The 27,016-nt window shown below is 33.3% G+C and overlaps 2 protein-coding genes across 7 annotated transcripts in view; one reads left to right on the top strand and one right to left on the bottom strand.

The window, feature by feature from the left end:
* LOC114343271 (heat shock protein 75 kDa, mitochondrial) overlaps window positions 1-27,016 on the bottom strand; it is a 331,103-nt gene that overhangs the window by 239,135 nt on the left and 64,952 nt on the right. The window lies entirely within an intron of this gene.
* Window positions 1-27,016, top strand: part of LOC126886997 (Fanconi anemia group D2 protein) — a 262,663-nt gene that overhangs the window by 204,657 nt on the left and 30,990 nt on the right. For both annotated transcript variants that reach the window (XM_050654271.1, XM_050654269.1), the window contains exons 3-7: window positions 8,711-9,119; window positions 13,859-14,270; window positions 15,584-15,711; window positions 17,490-17,718; window positions 23,227-23,557. In XM_050654271.1, the coding sequence (XP_050510228.1) occupies window positions 8,711-9,119; window positions 13,859-14,270; window positions 15,584-15,711; window positions 17,490-17,718; window positions 23,227-23,557 (1,509 nt within the window). The remainder of the gene's footprint in view (window positions 1-8,710; window positions 9,120-13,858; window positions 14,271-15,583; window positions 15,712-17,489; window positions 17,719-23,226; window positions 23,558-27,016) is intronic.

Below are 27,016 nucleotides of genomic sequence, written 5' to 3'. Positions count from 1 at the left end.
GGGATTAATTTTTTTCGAATCCTGAGAAAACTAATAAGTATTTTTGAAAAATTAAAACGCAGAATGAAATATTACGTTATTACCGAAGGCGAAGGTCCCTGTAAACTTCTATAATGTTTATTTTAATAAGTTACAGGGGCGAAAAAAAAAGGAGAAAATTTGGTGTGATTTTTAATTTCAAATATCTCACCCAAAAGAAACTTTATATTCATTCTAAGGGACTTTCGGCTCTCGGCAATAAAGTAATCTTTCATTCTGCGTTTAAATTTTTCAAAAATAGGTACTTATTAGTTTTCTCAAGATTCGAAAAAAATTATTATATTTAAAATACATTGAAAATTTTGGCAGGCGTCAAAATTTTGCATTTTGTTCCTTTCCCCTTGATAGATTTTTTAATGAACTACCCTTCCGTAAATGGTTTGTTATGTTAAGCAATCTATTTTGAAATATTAAGGACTTTTTGATTACTTAATGCTGAATTGTGTTCTTTACATTTTTTAAAAGCGCTTTGTTGTCCGTCTAATGAGTTTTGTAAAGAGCCAATTTTATTTTGTCTGAATTGAGATTCAAATTTATCACATTCAATTTTGTGTTTCATGTAGTGGTGAGGCAAACGTAATTTCTTTGAATAGGTACTCTTATAGATTCTTTGCAAATTAAGCATAGTGCTTTAATAAAATTATATAAAGAAATATTTTTTTAAAAATGAATAACCATTTTCAATTAAATATTTTTTTCTTTATTAATTAACTTTTCATTAAATTCACACTTTTTCTCATTAATTTTTTTTTCTGTGGCATTTTATTTATTTTTTCTATGATAAGACCTGAATTATTTTACCAAATTAAAAATAACTTGTATTACGTATCTACTCATTAAGTATCTACTGTCGTTGTAGTGAAATACACCTTCCCATTATTCTGTTAGCCCGCATTGTTGCCATCGGCCACATTTCGGCATGACACTAAGTTTTTTGATTTTTTCTAAAATTATATTGGTGCTTTGGCGGGCCTTCAAAAAGGCGCAAAGGGCCGCATGCGGCCCGCGGGCCAAAGTTGCCGACCCCTGCATACTGTATCGTATTGTATTATTCTTATTATTGTATGTTATTGTATTATATTGAATTGTATTATTGTATTTTATTGTATTGTATTATATGTATTATTTTATTTTATTGTTTTTATTTTTGTATTATAAATAGCTTAAATAAAAATAAAAAACTTAAAATATGTTTACATTTGTTAGAAAACCTAATTTAATTTAAAACTTGTTTATCTACAATTATTTGATATAGAATTTATTCTGTTAAAAATTATAAAAAGCAAAATGTGCCCGATATAATTTTGTACAGACATTAATTAATTAATAATCAAAAATGACGTTTTTTAATAAATTCTACTAAAATTTTTTCGGCCCGGTAAGATATTATTGTATATTTTCTGGATCATTTGAAACAAAAAAGGTATTTTGTAATTTTTCTTTTAAATTGATCGTTTTCGAGCTATAAACAATTTAAAACTGAAAAAAAAACCACAAATGACGATTTTCAAGACCCAAAAACACAAGTAAAATATATTATTGTTGTAATCATCAAGTATCTAAATTCAAATTACTTAAACTTTTTTCTATCGGGTCTCAATTTTTGGCAAGATTTATTCTAAAATATTTTTTTTAATTGTTACGAACCTGCAAAACTGCATTAATAACTAAAAAACAAAGTTTTTAAATGAAATAAGCCCAAAATCCTTTCGAGAACTGATAGAAGAAGGTTTGAATTCAATTTAGGTACTTCGTAATTTCAAAAATGTTATTTTTTAACTATGTTTTTAGCCTTAAAAATTGCCATTTTCCTTTTTTTTGGTTTTAATTTGTGTTTAACTCGAAAATTATCAACAAGAGAAAAATTACAAAACACCTTTTTTGTTTCGAATGATTCAAAAATCTAAAATTCTAATAAATACCTACACGGGCCGAAAAAATTTAATAAGAATTTATAAACAAAGTCATTTTTTAATTATTAGATAACTAAGTAGTCTGGTCAAAATTATATCAGGCGCCCCTATTGTTATTTGTAATTTTTAAAATCATAAATTACATATCAAATTTATGAAAATAAAAGGCAAATATCGAGCAACTAGGTGATATCTGCCTTTTATTTCCATAAATTTCATTTATTCGAGCATTCAATCATCTCCTATTTTACATATAATCATTTTATCCATTAAACAGATCGGTGAAGGTCATTGTTATATCTGAATACCTATACAAAATACCTACCTACTGAGAAATACGATTCTCGATATGATTACCGGTACTCAAATACAAAAGTAACAAAAGTAATCATAGTAATCAAATCATTTTTATCCCTTAAACAGATCGGTGAAGGTCGTTGTTATATCGGAATACCTATAAAACATACCTACCTACCGAGAAATACGATTCTCGATATGATTACCGGTACTCAAATACAAAAGTAATCAAAGTAACGAATAGTGTAAATGATTACTTGTTATATGGGAATACCTATACAAAATACCTACCTACTGAGAAATACGATTCTCGATATGATTACCGGTACTCAAATACAAAAGTAACGAAAGTAATCATAGTAATCAAAGTAACGAATACTGTAAATGATTACTTGTTATATCCGAATACCTGTACAAAATACCTACCTACCTACCTACCTCCTGAGAAATACGATTCTCGATATGATTACCGGTACTCAAATACAAAAGTAATCATAGTAATCAAAGTAACGAATACTGTAAATGATTACTTATTACATCCGAATACCTATAAAAAATACCTATCTACCGAGAAATACGCTTCTCGGTACGATTACCGGTACTCAAATACAAAAGTAACGAAAGTAATCATAGTAATCAAAGTAACGAATACTGTAAATGATTACTTGTTATATCCGAATATCTACACAAAATATCTATCTACCGAAAAATACTCAATACAAAAGTAATCAAAGTAATCAAAGTAACGAATACTTGAAATGATTACTTTATTCAAAAGTAACGATTTGTATTGATTACTCGAAAGTAACTATAATCAACATCACTAGATTATGGACTAAAAATAAATTTGAAGAAAACCAAGTTCATGGTATTTACAAAAGCACAAAACATCAGAGTTAGACTAGTACTGGATAATACAGAAATTGAGCAAATATCTTTGTACAAATACCTTGGAGCATGGATCACAGAAGATACTGATCAGACAAAAGAAACAAGATGCCGCATTAAAATTGCATGATCCATTTTTAACAGAATGAGGAAACTTTTCTGTAATCGCAATATATCAATATAACGCTCCAGATAAGAATGCTTTGTTGTTATATTTTCTCCACCCTTTTGTATGGGGTTGAGGCATGGACACTAAAACAATCCAACATTAAAAACCTGGAAGCATTCGAAATGTGCTGTTTAGACGTATTCTGAAAATATCATAGACAGATCGTAAAACAAACGCTCAAGTGCTCAAACAACTAGGAAAACAATGCGAAGTTTTAAATTCCATAAAAATCAGGAAGTTGGAATACTTGGGGCACATGTTGAGAGGTGAAAAATACGAACTATTAAGGAATATAATACAGGGCAAAATCAAAGGCAGAAGAAGCGCAGGAAGATGTAAAACCTCGTGGCTACGCAATCTCCGTGTAAGGTTTGGATGCAGCCCAATTGAACTATTCCGGCGCTTAACTAACAAAATTATAATTTCCAGAATGATTTCCAATCTGCGATAGAAGCGGAACTTTAAGAAGAAGAAGATTTTACTATATACTTTATATAGTATTTATATTTTACTATATACTATATAGTTTATTATTATCTACATAAAAATACGATTAGTATAAATAATAAAGTTAAACAGTGAAAAACTTTCACGTGGTACAATAGTTGTAGGCATTTTAATATTTTAAAAAGGCACACAATACAAACAAAAATAACGTATTGACGAAGTGAACACTTTTCAGTAACTAACAGCATATCATTATCCAGGTACATTCATTCCAAATAATAAACAATAAAATAATAAAAAAAAGTCATAAAATTTAATCTGCGGTACATCTGTGCAATCTGGCAAACGCAAATTTAAAAGTTCTGACTCTATTGCCAAATCTATCTAGTAATCTATCAGGGCCATTGCCGCAAAAAATTTTCTAATAACTAACTGCAATTAATATCAAAACAAACAACAAATAATATTTATTTGTTCCTGTTTTACATAAATTAAAAATAGTTTTCAAAGCTTTCTCTGTATATTTGGAGCGTGCAACATATTATACATTATCTTCATTATAATCACATGGCACCACTGTCAAACTTAAATTCAACGTTCTGTGAAAATTTAATGTGGCTAACATCTCGGACACTCCAACTTAATGATGTCCTTGATATTATTTTATACTTATTTCTATGTATTCATCATCAAGGCTTTTTATTCCGGATGGAATGTTTGCCGCTCCTACTTAGAGCTCTCTGCTTTTCCACTCATTTCAATAATTTCAATATGTGCATAGTTCCCTCCAGTTTCTCACTTTCAGGATTTTGATGTCACTCATGACCTGCTCATGTCCTCTCTCTCTGGGTCTTCCCCTTGGTCTTTTAGTTTCTGGCTTCCATTTGGTAACCTCCTCAATCAGTAGGTCATTTTCCTTCTCTTTTGTGTCCTCGCCATCTCAGTCTCTCCGCTTTAATAAATCTAACTATATCTTCTCCCTTCATTATGTCTCTTAGTTCATGGTTCATTCTTCTTATTTCTCCATTTTCCATTCTTATGGAACCCATAATTCTTCTGAGGATGTTCCTTTCGAATATTTTTAATTTTTCTTCATCTTTATCTGTAAGGCATATTGTCTCAGCTGCATATGTAACTACTGGTCTGATTGCAACTCTTTATATTTAAAATTTTTGTATTTCTGGATAAGTTCTTGTATTTCATTAGTCTCTATAATATCTTCAGTATGATTTGTTGCATACTAGTATTCGCTCTATTATTTCTTCACTTCTCTTATTCTTGCCATATACACTGTGGGCCGAAATAAAGGAGTACATTTTTTAGTTGAAAATAACTTTTTTGTTTTTTGTGCGATTTAATTTATTTTTTCAGGGCTGATAGCCTAACATGTCCTCAACATGACTGCAAATTTGGAAGCAAAATAACGTACAGGGTCGGACTTTTAAAAAAATATATGTAACGGTGCATTTGAAAAATGTCTAAGCTAAAATTGAACTGATATGCTCTTTTGGTAGGTTAACAATCCAGAACACGTCAGTAAAAAGTAAATTTTTCAAAATTACCGGATTCGCAAAATATCATTTTTTTATTTAAATAATGTTCAGAACACCCTTTGCCATAGAATTTTAAAAAATCCCGAGTTTGTAAAATATCATTTTTTACTTAAATTAGGAAATCTTATTCGAGTATTTTTCTAATATGTTCACCAGAAAGAAACCCTCTTAACACTAAGTTACATCTTTTCCATCGTTTTTGCCTCATATTAGCAGTAATTTTTGTTAAATGTCTTAAGAATTTCTCAATCGCTCAAATATGTAAATTTTACTTAGTAAACCATTACTGCTTAGATTGCCATGAAATTTGTTTGGCATTTCTAGTTAAATAAGTAAACTGGCCAGTTCATAATGCCACTTTTAAGCAAAGAGGACAAAATATTAATAAAATATTACAGTGAAAAATATAATTATGGTGCAAGAAAAATTCTTAAGTTCTTAAGACATCTAAGGGAAACTCACTGGTCTATAAAAGTGGAAGATTAAGGAAGCGAAGCTCAAGAACTGAAGAAAATATTGCTAGAGTAAGGTTGTTTTAGGAAATTTTCAACCTGCCAATCTCTTGGAACAAGGAAAATCGCAAAAGAAACTAGGATTTGCCGCACATCAGTTCGAAGAATCATTAAAGAATATTGCCATCTTAGTATTAAAAAATTTAAAAAAGTTTACTGTCAAACTTACTGCCAATGTAAGAGGAAAACAACTGGAAAGATGTAATTTGCTACTAAGAAGATTCCGCTTTCGTGAAGACATTAGAAAAATATGGTTTTCAAATGAAAAAATATTTTATTTCTCATAAAAATATTCAAAATGTATTATTCTGACGTACAATTTAAGAGAGAAATTCCTCTAGGGCATATTTTAATTGAAAAAAGTCATTTCTCAAAAGATGTAATGGTCTCTGTTGCAGTATCCATGTTGGGAAAATCTCGCCTGATTTTTGTTGATGCCGGGGCAAAACTTAATTATTTAGAAACATATTAAGAACAAATATTATAGCACCTATTATCTGAAATTGAAGAAGTATATAATTATTACACTATCCAGCAAGATGGTGCTTCTTGGCACACTTCCCACAATACAAAAATATTCTTGAGTGAAAATTTCGGACTATATTGAGCCAGAGATGTGGCCACCTAACAGCCCAGAATTAAATCCGGCTGACTATTCAATTTGGGGAATTTTCAAACAAAATTTGTATGACGAACAACAATTTGAAACCATCGAACATCTCAAAGAAAGAAAGCAGTTTGTTTGGAACAATTTTGAACAGGGTGTAATAAATGGGGCTATCAATTTATGGCGCAGACGACTTCAAGAAGTGGCGAACAATAATGGCGGCCACATTCATAATATTTTAGTTTTAAAGTTTTAAAATTTTAAATTTAAGTTTGAAATAATAAAAGTTTTAAATTTGTTAAACTGTATTCATAAATGTGTTATTTGTTAAAATGTTATATTTTCCTAATTTACTGAAGTGTTCTGGATAGTTAACCTACCAAAAGTGCATATCAGTTCAATTTTAGCTTTGCAAAGCTTTGCTTAGCAAAGTCAGTGTTCATTTGCAACGAGCTCAAATGCACCGTTACATAAATTTTTTTATAAGTCCGACCCTGTATCTTATTTTTGCTTTCAAATCTGCAGTCATGTTGAGGGCATATTAGGCTATTAGCCCTGCAAAAATCAATTAAATCGCCCAAAAAACAAAAAAGTTATTATCAACTAAAAAATGTACTCCTTTATTTCGGCCCACAGTGTACAATTTTATTACTCGAAAATATTTAAATTGTTAAACTCTTTCAAAAGTGTAGTTTTCTATCTTGATGTATCTCGTCTTGTTATCTTCTCTTCTAAAACGTAGTAGATATTTTGTTTTTCCTTGCTTCTTTCCTTGTCTCTTCCCGTAAGAACTATGTCATCCGCATAATATGCTACTATTTGTGTTGAGGAGTGGGCTATAGTTCCTTTAATTTCGCTGGCCTTGCCTGTTCCTTCTACAGTTATGGTGGACAGTATGGTTTTCAGGGAATCACGTTGTCCCACTCATGTTTCTATTGCAATTGATTGTTTCTATTGCATTTTGTGCTATCCTCTTCTGTTGTAATTTTTATGTATTAAGTATAATATATTCTTTACTTGTTGAGATGGTCTACAAAAATTTTATACTCGCGTGTGACAGAAAATATTAATATATCCGTTCTTTTCATTGGACTTAGTGGTTGGATCGAGCTTGTGAAGCGCTACCACACACATGAACTATTTTCTTTACCAGTGTTAAAACAGTGATTCCACAGAGCATTCTGCTTTTTTCCAGATAATTATAGTACACCTTACTGTCCTACTAAGCTAAGCGAAAAGGGGTATCTACATTTTATAAAAAAATGAGGTACTACTGTTTAGTCATTAAATACACCTTCATGCTCCAAACCCACATAGAAACTGTGAACCTATATACCTCATAATGAATTGGACCATACAGTAATAGAAAAATATATAGAATCTTTGAACTCATTCATACATGCGACAATATATAAACGAGTATCTGAAAAATAAAAATTGCTGATACCCCCTTTTCGCTTAGTAACCATTATACATGGATGAAAATATTATAAATATATTGGTTTTTCTCTTCTACTACTGTATGATTTACTTTCATTAGTTCTCTTAATTTACTGTTAGTAACTTTCTCCAACTTTGATTTCATGCCGAACGTCCCCAGAAATCCATTTCTGTTGTCCAAACTTCCTTGTATCATCCTTTTCTCTATGCACTATACTTCACTGCTGTAGGTGATTATACTTTTAATAATTGTATTATATATCCTACGTTTGTTACATTTTATTGATTCGTCCGAGAGTATATTATTTAGAAAGGATATTGCTTTCCTTCCCTAATTGTTTCTTTCTTCTATCGTGTCATTTACATTCCATTTTTTTGTGATGATCATACCCAGATACTTATATGTGTCACAGTCTGATAATTTCTCCAACTTCCAATACGAAGTCCTGCTGTATCCCACTGACACATATTATATTCTGTATTTCTTATTTTTATTTCAAGCTCCCATTTTTTATATTCCTTGATTAATTTCCTTGTCATATATTCAATATATTCGTACTCTTACGCTATTACTAGTTAGTCATCTGCAAATAATAATGTGTATACAGTATTGTTCTTTAACGGCAATATTTTTGCATTTGCGATTCCAAGAGTTTATTCAAGGTAAATCTTAAATAATGTCGGTGAGAAGCAACAGCCTCATTAAGATCTTTGCTGGTTTGGAATCACTTGGATAGGCTGTTTCCAATGTTTACCTCTTAGAATTAGCAAACATTTGTGTGATTAAATTTATGTTTGATTTTTATTTCAAAAACGTTTTGAAAAAAATAATTAATTTTTTTTAGTTTTTGATGTCTGACTGTAAATCACAAAACTCTGTCCCAGTTCTTTTAAAAATACGCAACGCGTTGGACTCAATCATGCTGACCCCAGAAAAGAGCAAAGATAAGGAATCTTCTAAAATATTAATTTTCAACAAGCTTCAATCGTTCACAATTTCATCAAAAGCTGCATCTGAAGCTTGGTTAAATATGATTTCAAGTATCAAGTCGTCATCTGATCATAAACCAATAGATTATTTGATAATGTTCATGCTCTACAATGTAGCACCATTCAAGAAGAGAATAATCGAAGCCATTTTTAGAAAACGTGTTCATTCTGGATTATTTAAGATTAACAATTTGGAGAAAATGTTTGACAAGTATTTACCACAACAATTATTAAAGGATTATTTAACATCTATTGTAGAAATAGGTAAGTATTATTTGTTTTTAACCAAAACTCTTCTTCTTCTTCCTCTTTATAAGCAATTCTGCTTGTTGATTGGCGGATTGGTACCTCTATGGAAGGTCACTCTATCTTTTGCGCAGTCGTCCAACACTTCTGCCGATTGATGATTTTTCTCTTGCTATTTCGGTTATTCCATTATTTTAGCTTATGTGGTTATTCCATTCTTTTTTCCATTTATTTAGTGTCCCTTCTGTTATACACTGTATGCTACATTGTCTTCTAATGTGTTTACTCAATTTTCAATCTCTCAGCGTATTTCCTGTAATTCTTCTCAGTACTCTCATCTCTGCCGTTTCCAGTAGTCTTTGTGTTGTGGCTGTGTCGGGTATTGTTTCTGATGCGTATGTCATTATTGGTCTTACACTAACTGGATTTATAAATTCTTGACTTTATCTCAGTGTTAATATGTTGGTTTCGCCATATAGTGTTAAGGCATATTATGGAATCCTGTCAGTCTATTTGCTTTTTGTACTTGAGTTCTCACTTCTTTGTGCAGGTCTCCGTAGCTGGACAATGTAATTCCAAGGTATTTTATTTCTATTATTTGTTCAATACTGATTCCAAATTTCTATTTTACATCTGATTGGTTCTTTACTGATTACTATCGTTTTAGTTTTCTGATGTGAAATTGTTTTCTGACAAAGAAGTGATGAAATAGTATTTAACAAGTTAATATCTCTATAGTTTTCTTGCTGCTTTTTATATCCTTTTTTGAATACACTGGGGTGCAAAATTAACCGGACACCTTAAAAATGGGTAATTTTTGATGTCTCGGAATTCCTAAACTTGTTGTCCGATTTAAGTGATTTTTTAATATATTATAGCCTTATTCTTTAGCAATATCACTTAATAGTATTGTTGCTAAATAGTTAAATTTTCAGTGCATACCGGGTGTATCAATCAAACTGTGTTTTTTTCTCAAAGTTCGCATCACCCTGTAGAATATTCTAGCATTTATAAAATACTGAAATTAAAATCCAACTATAGCCTCATGATTTCTCAATATTTTGTTTTTGATTCATTCGCTTATGTTGGATAATAAAAAAGTTGGTACTTTAACAACTAGCCATGTTTTTCATCAATACAGCGTGTTTTTAAATAATAAATTGGCAAACTTTAAGGGGTAATTCTGCATGAAAAAATGAGTTTGCTTTATAAACGTTATGTCCGCAAATGCTTCGTTTCCAAGATAGGGGGCGTTGAAAGTTTTCTTACAAACTGACGATTTATTTATTGCTTTAAAACCGGTTGAGGTATGCAAACTAAATTTGGTGGGTTTTAATGCGTAGTTATTGCACATTTTTTGACATACAATTAAGAATTTAATATTCACCATTGGCGCGCATACGGGTAATATGAGGGCTTATATTACCCGTATGCGCGCCAATGGTGAATATTAAATTCTTACTTGTATGTCAAAAAATGTACAATAACTACGTCTTAAAACCCACCAAATTTCATTTGCACATCTCAACTGGTTTTTAAACAAAAAATAAATCGTCAGTTTGTAAGAAAAATTTCAACACCCTCTATCTCAGAAACGAAGCATTTGCGGACATAGGTTTATAAAGCAAACTGTCATTATTTTTTCATGTAGAATTACCCCTTAAAGTTTTCTATACCTTTTTAAAAACACCCTGTATTGATGAAAAACATGGCTAATTGTTAAAGTACCTAACTTTTTTATGGTCCAACTTAAGCGAATGAATAAAAAAACAGAATGTTGAGAAAACATAAGGCTACAGTTTCGTTTTAATTTTAGTATTTTATAAATACTAGAATATTCCACAGGGTGATGCGAAGTTTGAGAAAAAAACACAGTTTCATTTGTACACCCGGTATACACAATATTATTACAGCGATATTGATAAAAAATAAGGCTATAACATATTAAAAAATCACTTAAATCGGACAACAGGTTTAGGAAATTCGAGACATCAAAAATGACCCATTTTTAAGGTGTCCGGTTAATTTTGCACCCCAGTGTAGAAGAATTAGCTAGCTTGTTCCCCATTTTTTCGGTAGTGTATTGTGTTTTTTTTTACTTTATTTTATTGTGTTTTAACCAAAACTCAATAAGACAAAAAATTGTTCTTTAACAATCTTTAATTGTAATTTTTTTTGTATTTACATAGTTACAATTTTGCACTATGATTCCAGTCAAAATTAGGAATAATTCACTGGTCATATTTGATTGCTTATCTATTAAGTAATGTTCAGAGTTCTGCGTTACCCTCTTCGGGAGTTTAACACGTTGAGTGCCACATGTATCCAACATGGATACACACGTCCCACTGATTTAGTGGCCGCGTGTATCCAATGTGGATGCACATGTATTTTTGTATTTTAAGCCGTGTACATCCGTATCAGATACACACCGTCTAAATATCTTTATGGGTGCTTGTAAGTAGTGGCCTACGAAACCCAAAACTGTGGTTGGCCTGCAGGTACTGCGATTATTTTTAATCTGAACAAACAAGATCTAAGCAATAATATTTTTCGCATGGGACACATCTAAATTTACTTTGGGTGGCTTGAGATTTTGCAGCTTTTGTACACGACTCTTGTGATATTTTCTTATAACAGTTTACACATCGGCCTCTTTTGCTACCAGCACCTTGACTTTCTTCTAAATAATGTTGCACTGTGTTGGACACCTCTGGTTCTGTAGGCTCATGTATGTCGATCTGAGAATGTAATAATTCCATTATAAGATTTTCTTTGAATTTTGTGATAGACATTTTCTCATTTGCTACCTCTTGATGTAATATCTCTGCGTTTACCAGTGCCGTGCCCATAAGGAGCTCAATTGCCAATTTACGGTACCATTTTAGCCCTTTCTTGAGGGATGATGAGTAGGCTTTCATTTGATCAGAAAGATCAATAAAAGCTTTAGATTTGTTATAATCGACAATTATTTTGGGCTTTTGTACTTCACCTCCTCTTTGTTTCACTGTTACAAGTTGATCGTTGTGTTTATTACTAAGAACTAGAACGTCCCTTTTATCTTTCCATTTCATAACAACACCTGTATTACTCTCGGCTGCGACAACTTTGTGCTTCTTCAATTTTTTCGATAGAATATCTTTGGGATTGAGCTTTCTATTTGTACGCAGTGTTCCTACTAAGTGCGTCTTCCGGTCTATGAGTGTATCAGCTAGTTCAACACTCGTGTTGTAATTGTCAGTATAGAGTGTTCTCCCCTGGTCAAGCAGATTGTTTAGGAGTGTCATTTCTTGCACATTTCTTTCAGTTTTTGTAATCTTTCGTGTTCTTTCTCGTACGCCATTTTTTATCACAAAAGCAGTAATTTATCAAGCAAACTATACTTTTTACGAAAACAACACACCGCAAGTAACGATAACGTGCAATCTACTGCCAAAATTTTCAAGTTTTGACTAGTTCCAGCCTGAAACAAATACCGAACACGTGATTTACAGTTTGCTTACGGTGTTGCCAGGGATGCGTTGAATACACACGGCCACAATAATAAAATAGGTTTATTGTGGCCGCGTGTATCCAGTGCGGATACATACTAAAAATGACGTCATATAACAGCCAAATCAGGTTTTTACAGGTTTTTCTTAAACTGGCATACTAAGACCATGTTTTATATTTGTTTTCTTCATTTTGACAACTTCGGCCTGTGGAACCCTATTTTTGTGTTACCATGGTGGCACTAAATGTGTTAAGGATTAAGTTGTTAAAATTCTGTTATATCTTTTCGTCCTCCCTGTGTCAGGTCGCGTTTCTGCCACGTATGCCATTATTGGTCTGATGATTGTTTTGTAAATTCTGCCTTTCATTTTCATATTGTGTCATTCAGGCAACCTGTGACTCTGTTTGCTCTAGTCACTTGATCTTCCATTTCTTTTTTGAGTTTTCCGTAGCTAGATAATGTGATGCCTAGATATTTAAACTCCATCACTTGTCTATTATCTGACCCTCCAGCTCTAATTTACATCTTATTGGATTTGCTGTTATAACCACGCATTTTGTCTGTTGAGGAAATTAACATGCTAAATTTTCTGGCGCTTATATTAAATTGGTGCAGCTACGTTGTAAATCATCTTCACTTTGAGAGATTAGTATTGCATCATCTGCATAGCAGATTATTTTAAGTTGTTTTTCTCCAATTTAGTATCCTTTTTTAGTTCTTACTTTTTTATTATCCGGTTGGACAATAAAGGATTCAGGGAATCCCCCTGTCTTCTCCCATTGCCAGCTTCAATTGGGTCAGTTAGTTCATCTGCTATTTTTACTTTTATTGTGTTGTTCTGGTAGATGTTTTCGATCGTTTTAATTATTCCTAGAGGTACCTCTCTTGAGTATAGCAAATGGATAACATCCTTTAATTTGACTCTGTCAAATGCTTTCTTAAGTTCCACGAAACATAAATATGCCGGTTTATTGTATTCTAACGTTTTCTCTTGAACTTGCCTCATTATAAAAATAGCGTCGGTGCATGATCTTCCCGACCTAAAACCTTCTTCTGCTAATGTTATAATTTCATTCAGTTTGTTTGTTATCACTTTGGTTGTTAATTTTAATGTTGTGTTTAATAAGATAATTCCTCTGCAACTCTCCGGGTCCGATTTGTCTCTTTTTTTGAAGAGAGGTATTAGGATGCCTAAATTTGTTTATGTCTTCAATATATTTCTTTTTAATTGTCCAACAGTAATATTATTCTTATTATATTTCAGGTTCCCATTTAGCACGAAGTTCTGGAGATCAAATAATAAAAGAATTTTGTTTAACATTATACAAGTTGCTCTTCAATCATGAATACACTGAGTCAATATATAGACGAGAGATACTGAATAATTTGATAGTACTAATAGGAGCTAGTGATAAAAAAACAGTTAATACTGTCCTTAGTATCATTTCGACTTTAGCCGATAACAAGGAAAAATTACAGCAGCATATCATGATATTAATGAGACTCCTGGAAAAACTTGATTCCCTGGACCCAACTGATGTCAAGGTTATGTTTGAAATATTATGTGGTTTAACTTGTGGACCTGATGTTGATAGTTCCATGTCAGGAGCGCAAAACGAGATTCATATCATAATCAGAAAACAGTTATGTGGCACGAAAAAATCAATCAAATACAGGTAATATCATAAATTTTTGACTGTTATGGTGACAATTTGTAGCTAAGTTAATCGTTGAACTGAAAAGGTCGAAGGCTTACATAGAAAAACAATTTTGACAAAATTTGATTTTATTATTTAACACATTGCGTGTCACGTCGCTCATATATGAGACACAGATGTTCTGCCAGGGGCCACGTCGCTTATTTTTGATATACACGTACGACTGACTTTCATTGCCGTGGATATGACGTGGCCCCCGTGACTATTATACCGATTAAGGCGTGGCACGCAATGTGTTAATATAGTTTCCTTCGAGGGTGATACAACGATTGTGGCGGTCATACAACTTTTCAATACCATTTTTGTAATACAAATTATTGTATCTAGTCGCAAAATAACCCCCAGTTTCGGTGATTATCTCTTCATTGGTGCTAAATTTCTTTCTAGCGAGCATTCTCTTGAGGTCAGCGAACAGGTGGTAGTCACTGGAAGCCATATATGGTGAATACTATGACTGCGGAAGCAATTCGAAGCCCAATTAATGAAAGTTGTCATCGTTTTCTTTGATTTGTGACACCGTGCGTTTTCTTGATGAAATAGCACTTTCTTCTTCTTCAAATGGGGCTGTTTTTTCGCGATTTCGACCTTCAAACGCTCCAATAACGTAATTCAATAGTCGCTGTTAATGGTTTTTCCCTTTTCAAGATAGTCGATGAATATTATATTACGCGCATCTCCAAATATTAATGCCATAACCTTGCCAGCCGATTGTTGTGGCTGTCCACGCTTTGGAGTCGGTTCATCACGTGTAGTCCAGTCGGCTGACTATTAATTGGACTCCGGTGTGAACTTATGGAGCCATGTTTCATCCATTGTAACATATCGACGCAAAAATTCGGTTTTATTGCGATTGAACAGCTTCAAACACTTCTCAGAATCATTAATCCGTTGTTGTATTTGATCGATTGTGAGCTCTCGCGGCACCCACTTTGCACAGAGCTTTCGCATACCTAACTATGCATGCACAATATATCCAACACGTTCCTTCGATATCTTTAGAGTCTCAGTTATCTCGAACAACTTCACTTTACCGGCATCCAACATTATTTTGTGGACTTTTTTGATGTTTTCGTTGGTAACAGCCTCTTTAGAGCGTCCACTGCGTGCAACATCCTCGGTACTCATTTCGCCCCGTTTAAACTTAACAAACCAAACCAACAAAGTCTTTAACCGAATTGAAACATGTTTTACTCTTTCAAGTAATATTTATTATTGTGATTTTTTAAAACTTCTGTTATAATTTTTTATAATAAGTGGAATATTGTTTTTAGAGGTATTATAGCTGCAGTAGTTATGGCAAGAAGCATAGCTCGTATTTCGAGTGAAGATACTCGTGAGTTACCTAAAACTTCTATGAAAAGCCTTTCAAGTTTGCCTAGAGGCCCAGCACGAGAAGCAGGTACTTTTTATTTATATTACTATCCACTGATCCAAAATTATTGTCAATATACTGAGCTCTGAAGTACAGAGATAAATATACAGCGAACGCCTATCATTAATTCAGATATTCTTGTCAGTTTACGTCAACTTTGACTAGGTTCAGATATACTTATAAGTTTACGTCATCTTTGACTTTCCAAGATTTAGTAAACAAAATTATCATTAAAGATGGTTTTCACGGATGAACGCGATTTATGCTGGAAATGTATTTTAGAAATAGCCAAATAATTAACGGAGACTGGTTTACTCCAACCGAGATGTTTTTGAAGATTTTGTTGAAGAATTTCCCAATGTTTTGCAGAACTGTTTGTGTCGCGTTGTAGATGTTTATACAGAAACGGGAAGCGAACTCACAAGCAGGGGCAGGCAGGCCAAAAGTGCGAACCGAAGAAAACATTGAACTGGTCAGAACAGTTATTGTAGATCAACCACATACATTAATTCGGCATTTACATCAACAGGTAGATCTTTCATATGGAACTTGCCAGCTTATTCTTAAGTAAGATTTACATTTTCGTCCGTATCGTTTACAAGCCTTCCATGAAATCACCCTAAACGACTATCCCCAAAGGCTAGCCTTGTGTAATTGGTTTCTGAACAATCTCAATAATAATGATGATGTATTAGGGTAAACCTTTTTTACTGACAATGTTGGTTTCATCTTTCTGGGTACATAAATTATCAGAATATGAGGATGTGGAGTGCAGATAACCTGCATTATTTTATTGAAACGCCTTTATATCCACAGGAACTTGGAGTTTGGGCTGCTATAAGCAAGCGACGTATTGTAGGACCCATATTTTCGAAGGGATTCTAAATGTTGAAAGATACTACATATTAAGAAAACCCCCTCTGTGGCTCAGTGGTAAGAGCGCCTAACCTTTGGATCTAAAGTTCCGAATGGTAGTGAGTTCGAATCTCACCAGGGTCAGGAATTTTTTCATTTATTATAAATTAATAAACGAAAATAGTTTCTGTCCTTGTGGGATCGGTACTCACCGGAAGGACCGCAGACGTTCGGATACAATTAGCGTCTCTTTGCAAAGACAATGACGTCGACTTTGCAAAGTAACAAGACACTTACTCAACACACACACACTACACATTACACCTGAGTTAGTGATAAGTTATACAATTACGTGGCTAAAGGTTCTAGTTCTAAACCAAGGCCAGAATCAGAGAAAAAAAAACATTAAGAAATTTTAACTCCAAGTATAAATTGTGGATGGATGATGAATTAATAGAAGAAATATTTTCAGCGATACGGGACTCGAATTCATACAACGCCGCAAAATTTGAATTTTATTATGGACTTTTTCGATAATGGGGTCATAAGTTTAAATACGCCTATTATATTCCTCCTCGTTCCTGTGATTTTATTCCCTGTGATTCGATTTTTAAAACTCCTGTAGCGGATTTGGAAGATCTTGGACAAAGAATAGAGAATAGAGACTCAATGAGAAGAGTTGCGTTATGTAGAGATGTTGGTGGTGGACACATACAGCATCTTCTTTGATTTTATTTATTATTGTTACTTATTTTGTTAATTTTTGATTAAATTTCTATGTTAAAGGTTTTGACTGATTTTTTATGTTTTACAATATTAATCAAAATTAATTTAAAAACCAGTAGGTTAAAACAACACATACATAATGTTTTACTGTTTTTATAAACATCTTTTTTAAAATTAGTAATGTATTTTAAATTTGCTTCATAATAATTGTGTTTGTTTTCTAGGTAGCCTATTAGAACTTGCTAATACTTGCAGCAGTGGATATCCCGATTTAATAGGTCTGTACTATGATCAGTTAGCATCAATGCTTATTTCAAAATATCAGTTGGATAAGTTTTTCTTGGCGTGGTTGTATGAAACCGTTACCGAAGAATTTAGAAAAATATACATTTCCGAATCTTTACCACAACCGATTAACGATTTGGAAATGACTTTTCAATATACACTAAATAGGTAAGGTTTGGTATTATTAAATGTGTGCGGTGATATTGTACAAAAATTATGACGATACTAAGAAATTTATTTCTTTACCGATGGAATGTTACGTAAATATTATGTTAAAATAATTTCCCTTATTCCTTGGGAACAGATAGACAGAACATTTATTTTATTGGTATTTTTCCTTCTTCATTTATAATTACTTTAGTTCTTCTGAATTCACTGCTGGGTCTAGATTTAATATATTAAAATTTGCCACCCTTGATCCCAGTCTCACGACTGGGATCAATTTCCTTTTTCCTTTCCTAATATTATTTATTTAAATGCTCAGTTGTACAAAATCTTCTTTATTTTTTTATGTCTGATGACTTCGAAGTAGGGCTTTCCTCCTGCTTTTATTAACCCTTAAATGCCCGTGATATGAAAATAACTATAAATGCCCATGTGGGGTCTCCTAGGGACCCCACTAAAATTTTCAATTTAGTAACGTCATTTAGCACTGACTAAAAGGAAAACACGGTTAAAAATAATTTTAAGCATATTTGAATAATTTTTATTTATTTTTCATACAAAATTAACGGCTTTTCTAGAAACAAATTATTTTCAATTCGAACAAAATTAAAATTAAATAATAATATAAGCATATAACTTTTAGTTGCAATTTTTACATACAATAGTTTTTTCTTCTTTTCTGTGCACCTGGCATATAAATTTTTTGCAAAAAGAGCAAACGGTATTCACTTTTCTGTCACAGTTTCGCGGACACTGGTAACAACGAGCACGTTTCTTAGCTGAATGGACGGATTGAGTTGCAACTTCGGTAGTTGGGTTTACCATTGGTATGCCACAATCTTTTAGAGCAGATTTTACATAGGCTTTATGTTTTATATATTTCGCTCTTTTTTCCATGTTGTTTCGAGCAAGCTCAGCCCCTAATTGTAACAGGAAAATACGTCTTCGTGAAAAATTATTTTTCTTCCAATCAGGATTTTTTTCAATGTATAAAATATAGGCATTTAGTGCACATATGTCTATAATATTCATAAAGAGCCTGAATGGCCAACGAGCAGTTCTTCTTTTACAGGAATATTCCCTAATCAGTTTGTCGGCATTATCAACACCACCCTTGGTATTATTATAGTCTAAAATCATCAAGGGTTTGTTTTGAGAGTCTTGACAAATTATATCACTATCGTGTTGACTTGAAAGAAGATGTACCATCCTGTGTATTTTAGGTATGTACGAAACCATAGCTAATTCTTTAGTAAAAGCAAATATTAACGACTCCGCAGGTCTTTTTGTCAAACTTAGTTGTGGTGGTGTATCAGGTTTATTTTTGCGGACGGTCCCAAGTAAAGTAAGGTTTTTAGATAAAAGATATTGAGCAAGAGGAACACTGGTAAAAAAGTTGTCAGTTGTAATTCCTCTCCAACTGCCATGATATGGTTCCACCAGATCTTTCACAACACGAAATCCCTGATTTTTCTCTATTGTACCACCTGGTAGTTTTCCAAGGTACACCTGAAGTTTTGATAAATAAGATGTTTTAACATCCGCGGCAGCCCAAATTTTTATCCCATAGCGGCAAGGTTTTGATTTTATATATTGTCTAAAAGGACACTTTCCTCTAAAACTCACTAACTGTTCGTCAACGGTTATATGTTCGTATGGTTCAAAGGCTTTGTCACAGTTAGAGACGAACATGTCCCAAATTACTCGTATCGCCGCTAACTTATCCTGTTCCTTCCGCTCCACCCTGGTCACTTTGTCATCAAACCTCAAGAAACTCGATAATTCTTCAAATCGGTTCCTAGCTAATGCGGCTGTAAAAAATGACCGGCGTATTGAGGTGTCTGTAGACCATATCTCTCGTGTCGATTCTTTCCCACACCTTAAAGCACCAGCTTTGATAAGTGCTCCTAAAAAGCTATCCAGTTCATTGTTGGTAAGTACCGTCCACTCTTTTTTGTTATTCGGATGTTTTTCGTTCCACTCTTGATAACGCCTAACAGCTTCTTCATTAGTATGAAGGCATATGACATTCTTCATCTCTTCGGTCAAAAATAAATTGAAATAGTCTAAAAACGTGTTGGAATTTTTACTATAGTTTGTTAAGCCTGGATGTACATTTATAATATTTTTTTGTTGCCTCTTGGATCTCACGAAAGGTAGGCTATTCCACTGCATTCCAGATTTGGATGTATATGTTGGACCACTAACCTCACTAATATTATCGTCCACTTCGGTAGGTTCTGCATCTGATTCCTCGTCACTGTTGACTTCTAAATTGTCCTCAGTTTCCGAAACATTTTCCTCAAAAACATCTTGCTCTTCGCTATCTGATTCGTCGGTAATCTCATAGTCGAAATCGGAGTCTGATATCCCTTCTTCTATATTTCGGATAATTTTTTCATGTTCTTGGTCGCTTATTGTCATTTTCATTCTCTTACGGTCCATTTTTCAATGTAAACTGACGAAAAATGTTAAAAATAATAAAAATATTCTGGTGCCTCTAAATGCCCAATCGGGGTCACAGCGAGACCCCACTTATCTAAATCTCTCTTACAGACCACTGCACCTCACGAATGTTCGTGGTATACTAACAGAAAACGTAGGAGACACGTCCACACAAATACCTGATTGCGCGGTTGCCAAATGTTTCAAATAAAGATATTATAGCCAAAAATGTATGTCTGGGGTCCCATAGTGACCCCGATTGGGCATTTAAGGGTTAAAACTGTTTCTTTCTCGTAGATTTGGTTTTTTCTCTTATTCCCATTTTGACAAATTCCAAATTTACATTGGAGAATTCTGCTAATTTTCTTGCTCTTGCTTCTACCCCTTCAGTACAATTTTCCTTCTTACATTTTCCCTTTTCTCCTTCCACATAGTTTCTTTTATGTCCTTTATTTTGTTGTATAACTTCTCTTATATGTATGTCTTCTCTCTTTTAGTTTTATTATAAAAAAAGTACTTTTGCTTTCTTTGGTTGCTTTAGTGAATGTTCTTATTGTTTCCTCAAAGTATTCTAGTTCTCTAGATTCTAGATCCGTCAGGGATGTATATTATCACCACTGCTGTTCAACATATACTCGAAATCTTTCAAGAAGCAGTGGATGATGTTAAAGCCGGAATTCTAATTACCGGAGTATCATCACTATCTATAAAAAACGCAGACGACACTGTGGTATTCGCTGACAATTCCGAATGCCCCCAGGAGTTAATGAATATAATCACAGAAGTAAGTCAGAGATATGGACTTTCACTAAACACTAAGAAATCAAAATGTAATGATATCTAAGAAGGAACAGCAATTTGGTCAAATCAGTGTAAACGGTCAACAAATATAAAGAGTAAAAATATACCTACACTTACCTTGGTACGAACGTCAATAAAAATTGGTACCATTCTATAGAAATCAAATGTAGGATAGATAAAGCAAGATCTGCATTTCAAAAAATGGCTAAGCTATTCAAATGTTATGATTTATCAATATCCATAAAAGTAATCAGGTTAGTACGATGTTATATCTTTCATATACTGTTGTACGGAATTGAGTCATGGACTCTCACAGACTGCATCTGCAAGAAAATTGAGGCTTTCGAAATGTGGCTTTATCGTCGAATCCTAAAGATATATTATACCGATATTGTTACTAATCGGGGTGTTCTGTTTAGAGTGTAAAAAGAAAAACAGCTGTCATCCACAATAAAAATAGTCACAATCGAATACCTCGGTCACATCATGAGGAACAGCTAGAAATATGGACTGCTGCAACTAATCTTATAGGGAAAAGAAGAAGGAAAACTAGGACCAGGAAGACGAAGGATTTCCTGGCTGAAAAATCTATATACGTGGTTCAAAACAACAACCACAAATCTTTTCAGAGCAGCAGTGTGCAAAGCACAGATTGTCATGATTCTAGTTCTCCCCGTTTACCTTCTAATAGTGTTTCTTAGATTTCTGGTTTTTCTTTTATTTTGCCTACCATCGTTGCGATATACACACACCCAAACTTATATGGAATCATCATGTATTTCAAAGTAATATTTATTTCTTTTGAAAAACTAGTTATTGTTGCGAAGATTAAAGGTTTTTATTGAAAATAAACAAATATAAAAGACAATCAGATAGTACAGCCCGGTACGGTATAGATTATTTGCTTGAGTTGCAAGTTGAACGAAAATAAATAAACTAACTTTTGCGTACAAAAACGAAAGTATGCCTCATGTGGGGTTATAGAACTTACAACGAGAAAAGATTATTGGTCTTGTGGAGAAAGTAATGTTCTCAGATGGACATAGCTGCAGAGCTAGGCGTAATACAGGGCGTTCTGTCCAAAACATATGCTAGGTAACAAGAACTAGAAAATCTCAAAAATAAAGCAAGGGAAAGTAGCCAAAGGTAATAACGGGTCTCCACGATTGTTTAATTGTCCAATTAGCTGGAAGACACCCAACCATTTCTCACCTGCAGCTCCAAAGGCAGCTTTTGGAAGCTACAGGTGTAACTGTTTCAGTTGAAACGATAAGAAGAAGAGTTCGTACCAAGAAGTATACAGCAGGAGACAGTTATGGTTCCCGAGTTATCCAGGTAGCACAAGATTGATCGCCTAAATTGGTGTCTTTACCACCAAAACTGGAACATTGGGAATTGACAAAATGTGCTATTTTCAAAAACAGTCAGGATTTAATGTAATCAGATGGAAAATCAGATAACCCACGAAATCGTGTACTTAGAGGTCAAAGAAGACAAGCAAGAACGAAAACTGTCAGATATGTTCACAAATATACAAGGGAAAGTGTAATGTTCTGGAGAGGAATTGTGATCCGTAAAAGAACTCCATTAATTTTCATCCAATCAACTTAAACTGCTCACAGGTATGTTGATAACCTGTAGTCAGGCTCTGGAGAGGTGAAACAGGAGAAAATTTAATTTTATTGCATGATATTGGACCTCTACATACCATTAGAGTGACTACAGACATCATTGAAGCAGATGGTATCCCTTGTTTGGAGTGGCCTGCTTGCTCACCCGAGCTTAATCCTATAGCGTATTTGTGGGATATGCTTAAAAGAAAAATTAGAGCTCGCCGCTGCTCTTAAAGCTGCTTTTAAAGGATGGAGCAACCTGCCACAACAAAATGTTGATAATTTGATTAGTAGCGTGCTCACGCAAACTGAAGCTTGCATAAGGACTAGAGGTGATAACACTGACTACCACAAAATACAAAAAAAAAATAAAAACAAGTTAAACATTATTCATTTTACATTGAAATTGTGTATGCTATTGACTTTAAAACAACTACTTTCAATTTGTTTGTTAAATACTTTATTATTTTATTTAATTGTTATGTATTTGTTATTAAATTGCTTTAAAATAAATATTGTTTGACGTCGTGTCTTCATTTTTTTAAATTCGCACGGAATAGTAAGAAATATCAGATGATTCCATATAAGTTTGGGTGTGTGTATATACTAGATATAAAATTTAATCTTAATGCTAGATTTTATTTTTCTTTAGGTCAACTGAAGTGGATTCACCGATGGGCATAAATATTGGCGAACTAACCTTGAAGAAGAATCCTGCTATTTTGGTTTTAGCTCCGCGTTTCCGTTTGTTGAGATTACTTCATTATCGTCAACAAGATGGCAATCTTTCAACGATAGATGCTTTATTGGGATCTGCCGTAATCTTACCACGGTTTGACGATGTGGACTATTTCGATTCTGACCAGATAAAGCAGGTGGCAGACTGTTTGTTTCACTCTGCTAATTGGTTTAGAGAACTGATCAGTGGATTTGTTACCCAAAAAGATAAGAAGTTACGGATGCGCGTTATACAAAGATTAGGGGTATGTCCTGACTTAATTATTTTTCTATTTTTTATTTTTATTTGCTCTTTAATTGATGGAAATCTATTATATAAAAAAAATATATTTTTGAAAAATTTCCGTTCTGTTCCTTATGGCGGATTTCCGCCAAAAACTGAAACAAAATCAACTCTTGTTTCCATCAAGCGAACTATGTTTTGTTCGAGTATTGTTTTTGATTTTCGATGTTTTTCCACTGGTTGTCACAAAGTCAAAGTACAGTTTTTTCTTCAATAACAAATCAATCAGCATATTTAGAGAAGATTTTATTCTTGAATGTGTCTAGTCGATACTAAATTCCTTAGAGAAAAGGCATTTCTGTCATAGTCATGCATAAAACTCATTGCGTTACAACCAAACAATTTGGGTGTAAAACTCTGTCTTGCGCCAAATTTTTTCATTCTCTCTCTCTCTCTCTCTCTCTCTTTCTCTCTAGTTCCATCCCACCTTGTGGGTTATTGGACGCTATTGCGTTTCTTGGCCAAAACTATAAGATTGCTGACTGGCCAGATCAGCGCATCATTTTTTTTATCGTTCTTCCTTTCGGGCAAAACATGGCGGCCGACGATGATTGTGTGTCGGAAGATGGTGATAAAAATAATAAAAATAGTGGCAATATGAAATGTTGTAATACAAAATAGTGCTCAGTATGTGTGTGTATAAATTGTTTATCGATTTATCACCAAAGTTGCGCAAAAAGGTGTCCAGAAATCAAGTTTTTGGATGAAACTAAAATAACATGTTGTCAAGTGGTGAAAAAACCGGACGACAAAAACGGTAAACAATTAGTGTTAGCAGTTGAAAACAAGTATTTAAGGGAACTGGTCGATGAAGTAAAGGATAAAAATAAAATGTTAGCCCTAAATAACGAATTATTGTTAGATATGATTAGGAGATTGGAACATGAAAATGCTAATCTCAAATGTAAACAAACTTTCGCGGAAGTGGCTACTACACCTATCAGCAGTGTACCAACTTTTATCAAACAAGTGCCTCCAAGAAGTGTACAATCAAATATAAGAAAACCAAACGTTTTACCAATGAAACATGAACAAGGTAAGAAGGAACCTCAAAAAAGGTAAATAGCGAACAAAAGGAAAATGTTAGCGAAGGTGCATCCGCAGAAGAACGTGAAGACACTAGAGAAGAATTTCAAACAGTGGTTAGAAGAAAACGACAAAGAAAAAACATAGGTACGGGGAATAGTTTCAATAATGATAAAGAATTGGAGTTCTCAGGAGGGGAGCGTAAAGTATCATCATCATCATCATTGGCTCGACAGCCCTTTCTGGGTCTTGGCCTGTTCCAGGATTCTTCTCCACTCTGATCTGTTTCGTGCATTTTTTCTCCAGTTTTTTATTTTTAAGGTTTTTATATCATTTTCTATTTGTTCTAAATATCTCAGCTTCGGTCTTCCTCTTGTTCTTTTTCCTACTGGCATCTGTTTGAATATTTTGTTTGGTATTTCGCCTTCTTCCGTTCTTTCTACATGTCCCATCAACGCAGCCGTCCTATTTTAATGAATGTTATGATATCTGGATCCTGGTATATTTCGTATAGTTCAAAGTTGTACCTTCTTCGCCAAATTCCATTTTCCTTTGTGCCCTTTTATATGTGTCGCAAGATTTTTCTTTCAAAGGTGGCTAACAATGTTTCCTCTCTTTTAGTGAGTGTCCAGGTTTCTGAGCCGTATGTGAGTACCGATCTTATTAGGGTTTTGTATATTTGGCATTTTGTTTTCCTTGCGACGTTGTCTGTTGCCGAATTAAGTAATATAGATTGTTGCCGAATTATCTTAGCAGCCGAATTAAGCCATGATAACTTTTATTGGCAATTAATATTCGCCTCTTCACTTCCTCTGCTACGTTATTATCAGATGTGACTAGGGATCCCAAGTATGTAAAGTTTTTTACCCCCTCAATGTTGTATTCTCCTATTGTTATATTTTGTGGCTGCCTTATTTCTGTGTTTTTACTTACCTGCATATATTTTGTTTTGTTCTGGTTGATTTTCAGGCCACTATTTTGTGCAGCTCGTTCTATTTGATTGAATGCCTCTATCATTTCTCTTCTTGATCTTGCGATTATGTCAACATCATCTGCAAATGCTAGTATTTGCGTAAAGTATGGCTCTACATAAATAGAGTAAAAAGGGCCGCAACTGAAGAGGTGATTAAACAGTATATTAAAAATAACGTGGAGTTTGAAAGCGAAATAGTACAAGTGAAGGAATTACCATCGGATGAAAATCGATTAAAAGCGTTTGTCGTAACAGCATCTCTCAAGAAAAAAGATATTTTATATGATCCATCTTTTTGGCCTAGTGGTGTAGGAATAAGTCGTTTCGATTTTAACCGTCACAAGGATTTTCTAAGTGGGGGGAATTTTGCAGTACTGTAAAAAATAATCACCCAAAAGTGACACAAAAAAAAATTTCAAAACAGTAAATTAATTTAGTTTTTTATGTTGTCGAATATTTCGCTCTGCGTATATGTATGTGTCTATGTATATATGTATGTACAATTTTCGAAATAAATATTCTTATTATTCTTATTATTATTCCTTTCACGTTGGTATTGTGAAATTGTTTTTAATTTTCCGTTTAATTTCTATCCAGTTGGTGTCAAAAAATTGAGCCATTTCTTTGTAGGGAATCCATTTTTTTTAATTATATTTTTAAAGTTGCCATTTGTTGGGTACCACAAATTTCTATGGTTCCGGATGGAATCTAGTAAGACACATATTTCTTCATTAGTCCACTACTTTTTGGAAACTGCCACCTTCACAAATGATCTATTAAGTTTCCTTTAGATTTTCTTTTTCTGCCCATCGTCTGTAATATACTGTCGGTTATCCTTGGTTTTTTCTTTTCTGTTATTTTCGGTCGCGGGTATTGGTTTAACACTCTCCCAATGTCTTCTGTTTATTTGTATTTGTTGTTTTGTATCATTATCTCGTACATAGTTGTTTGAAATCATATCTTATAGTATTAGGGTTTGTGTAGTTTTTTTAAGTTTTAAACGAAAATTACCGATGGGTGGCTTATGGTTGGACTTAATATATGTACATGCCTCTTAATATGAAAACCTTGACTTTATTTTCAGCTGCTCTGAATAGTTGGCTTGATGGAAGACCAAATCAATCTCCACAAAGTTGTTTAACCAAGAAGTTCTGCTTTTATCCCGTCTTCTTACCACATGTCCAAGTTATTATTAAAGTTTTTTCTTTTTGAGTGTGTTCGTACATTAGTTTTCTTCTTTTGTAGCTAATCTTTTATGTAAATTTTCACTTACACGGGTACAGTATTTGTATTTTCCATTTTGGTAATAGTAATCTTTATCAAAATATCTTGTAAATCTTGTAAATTCTTGATCCATTTCTTAAATTTACCGAATTTATTATATTTTGACGTTTTGTATTTTGCCTAATGTGTAAAAAAATG

The sequence above is a fragment of the Diabrotica virgifera genome, chromosome 6 (assembly GCF_917563875.1).
Source record: "Diabrotica virgifera virgifera chromosome 6, PGI_DIABVI_V3a".
In the NCBI taxonomy this organism is placed as follows: Eukaryota; Metazoa; Arthropoda; class Insecta; order Coleoptera; family Chrysomelidae; genus Diabrotica; species Diabrotica virgifera.
Note: the sequence above shows the minus strand (reverse complement) of the source record. Positions and strands in the feature narration are given on the sequence as shown.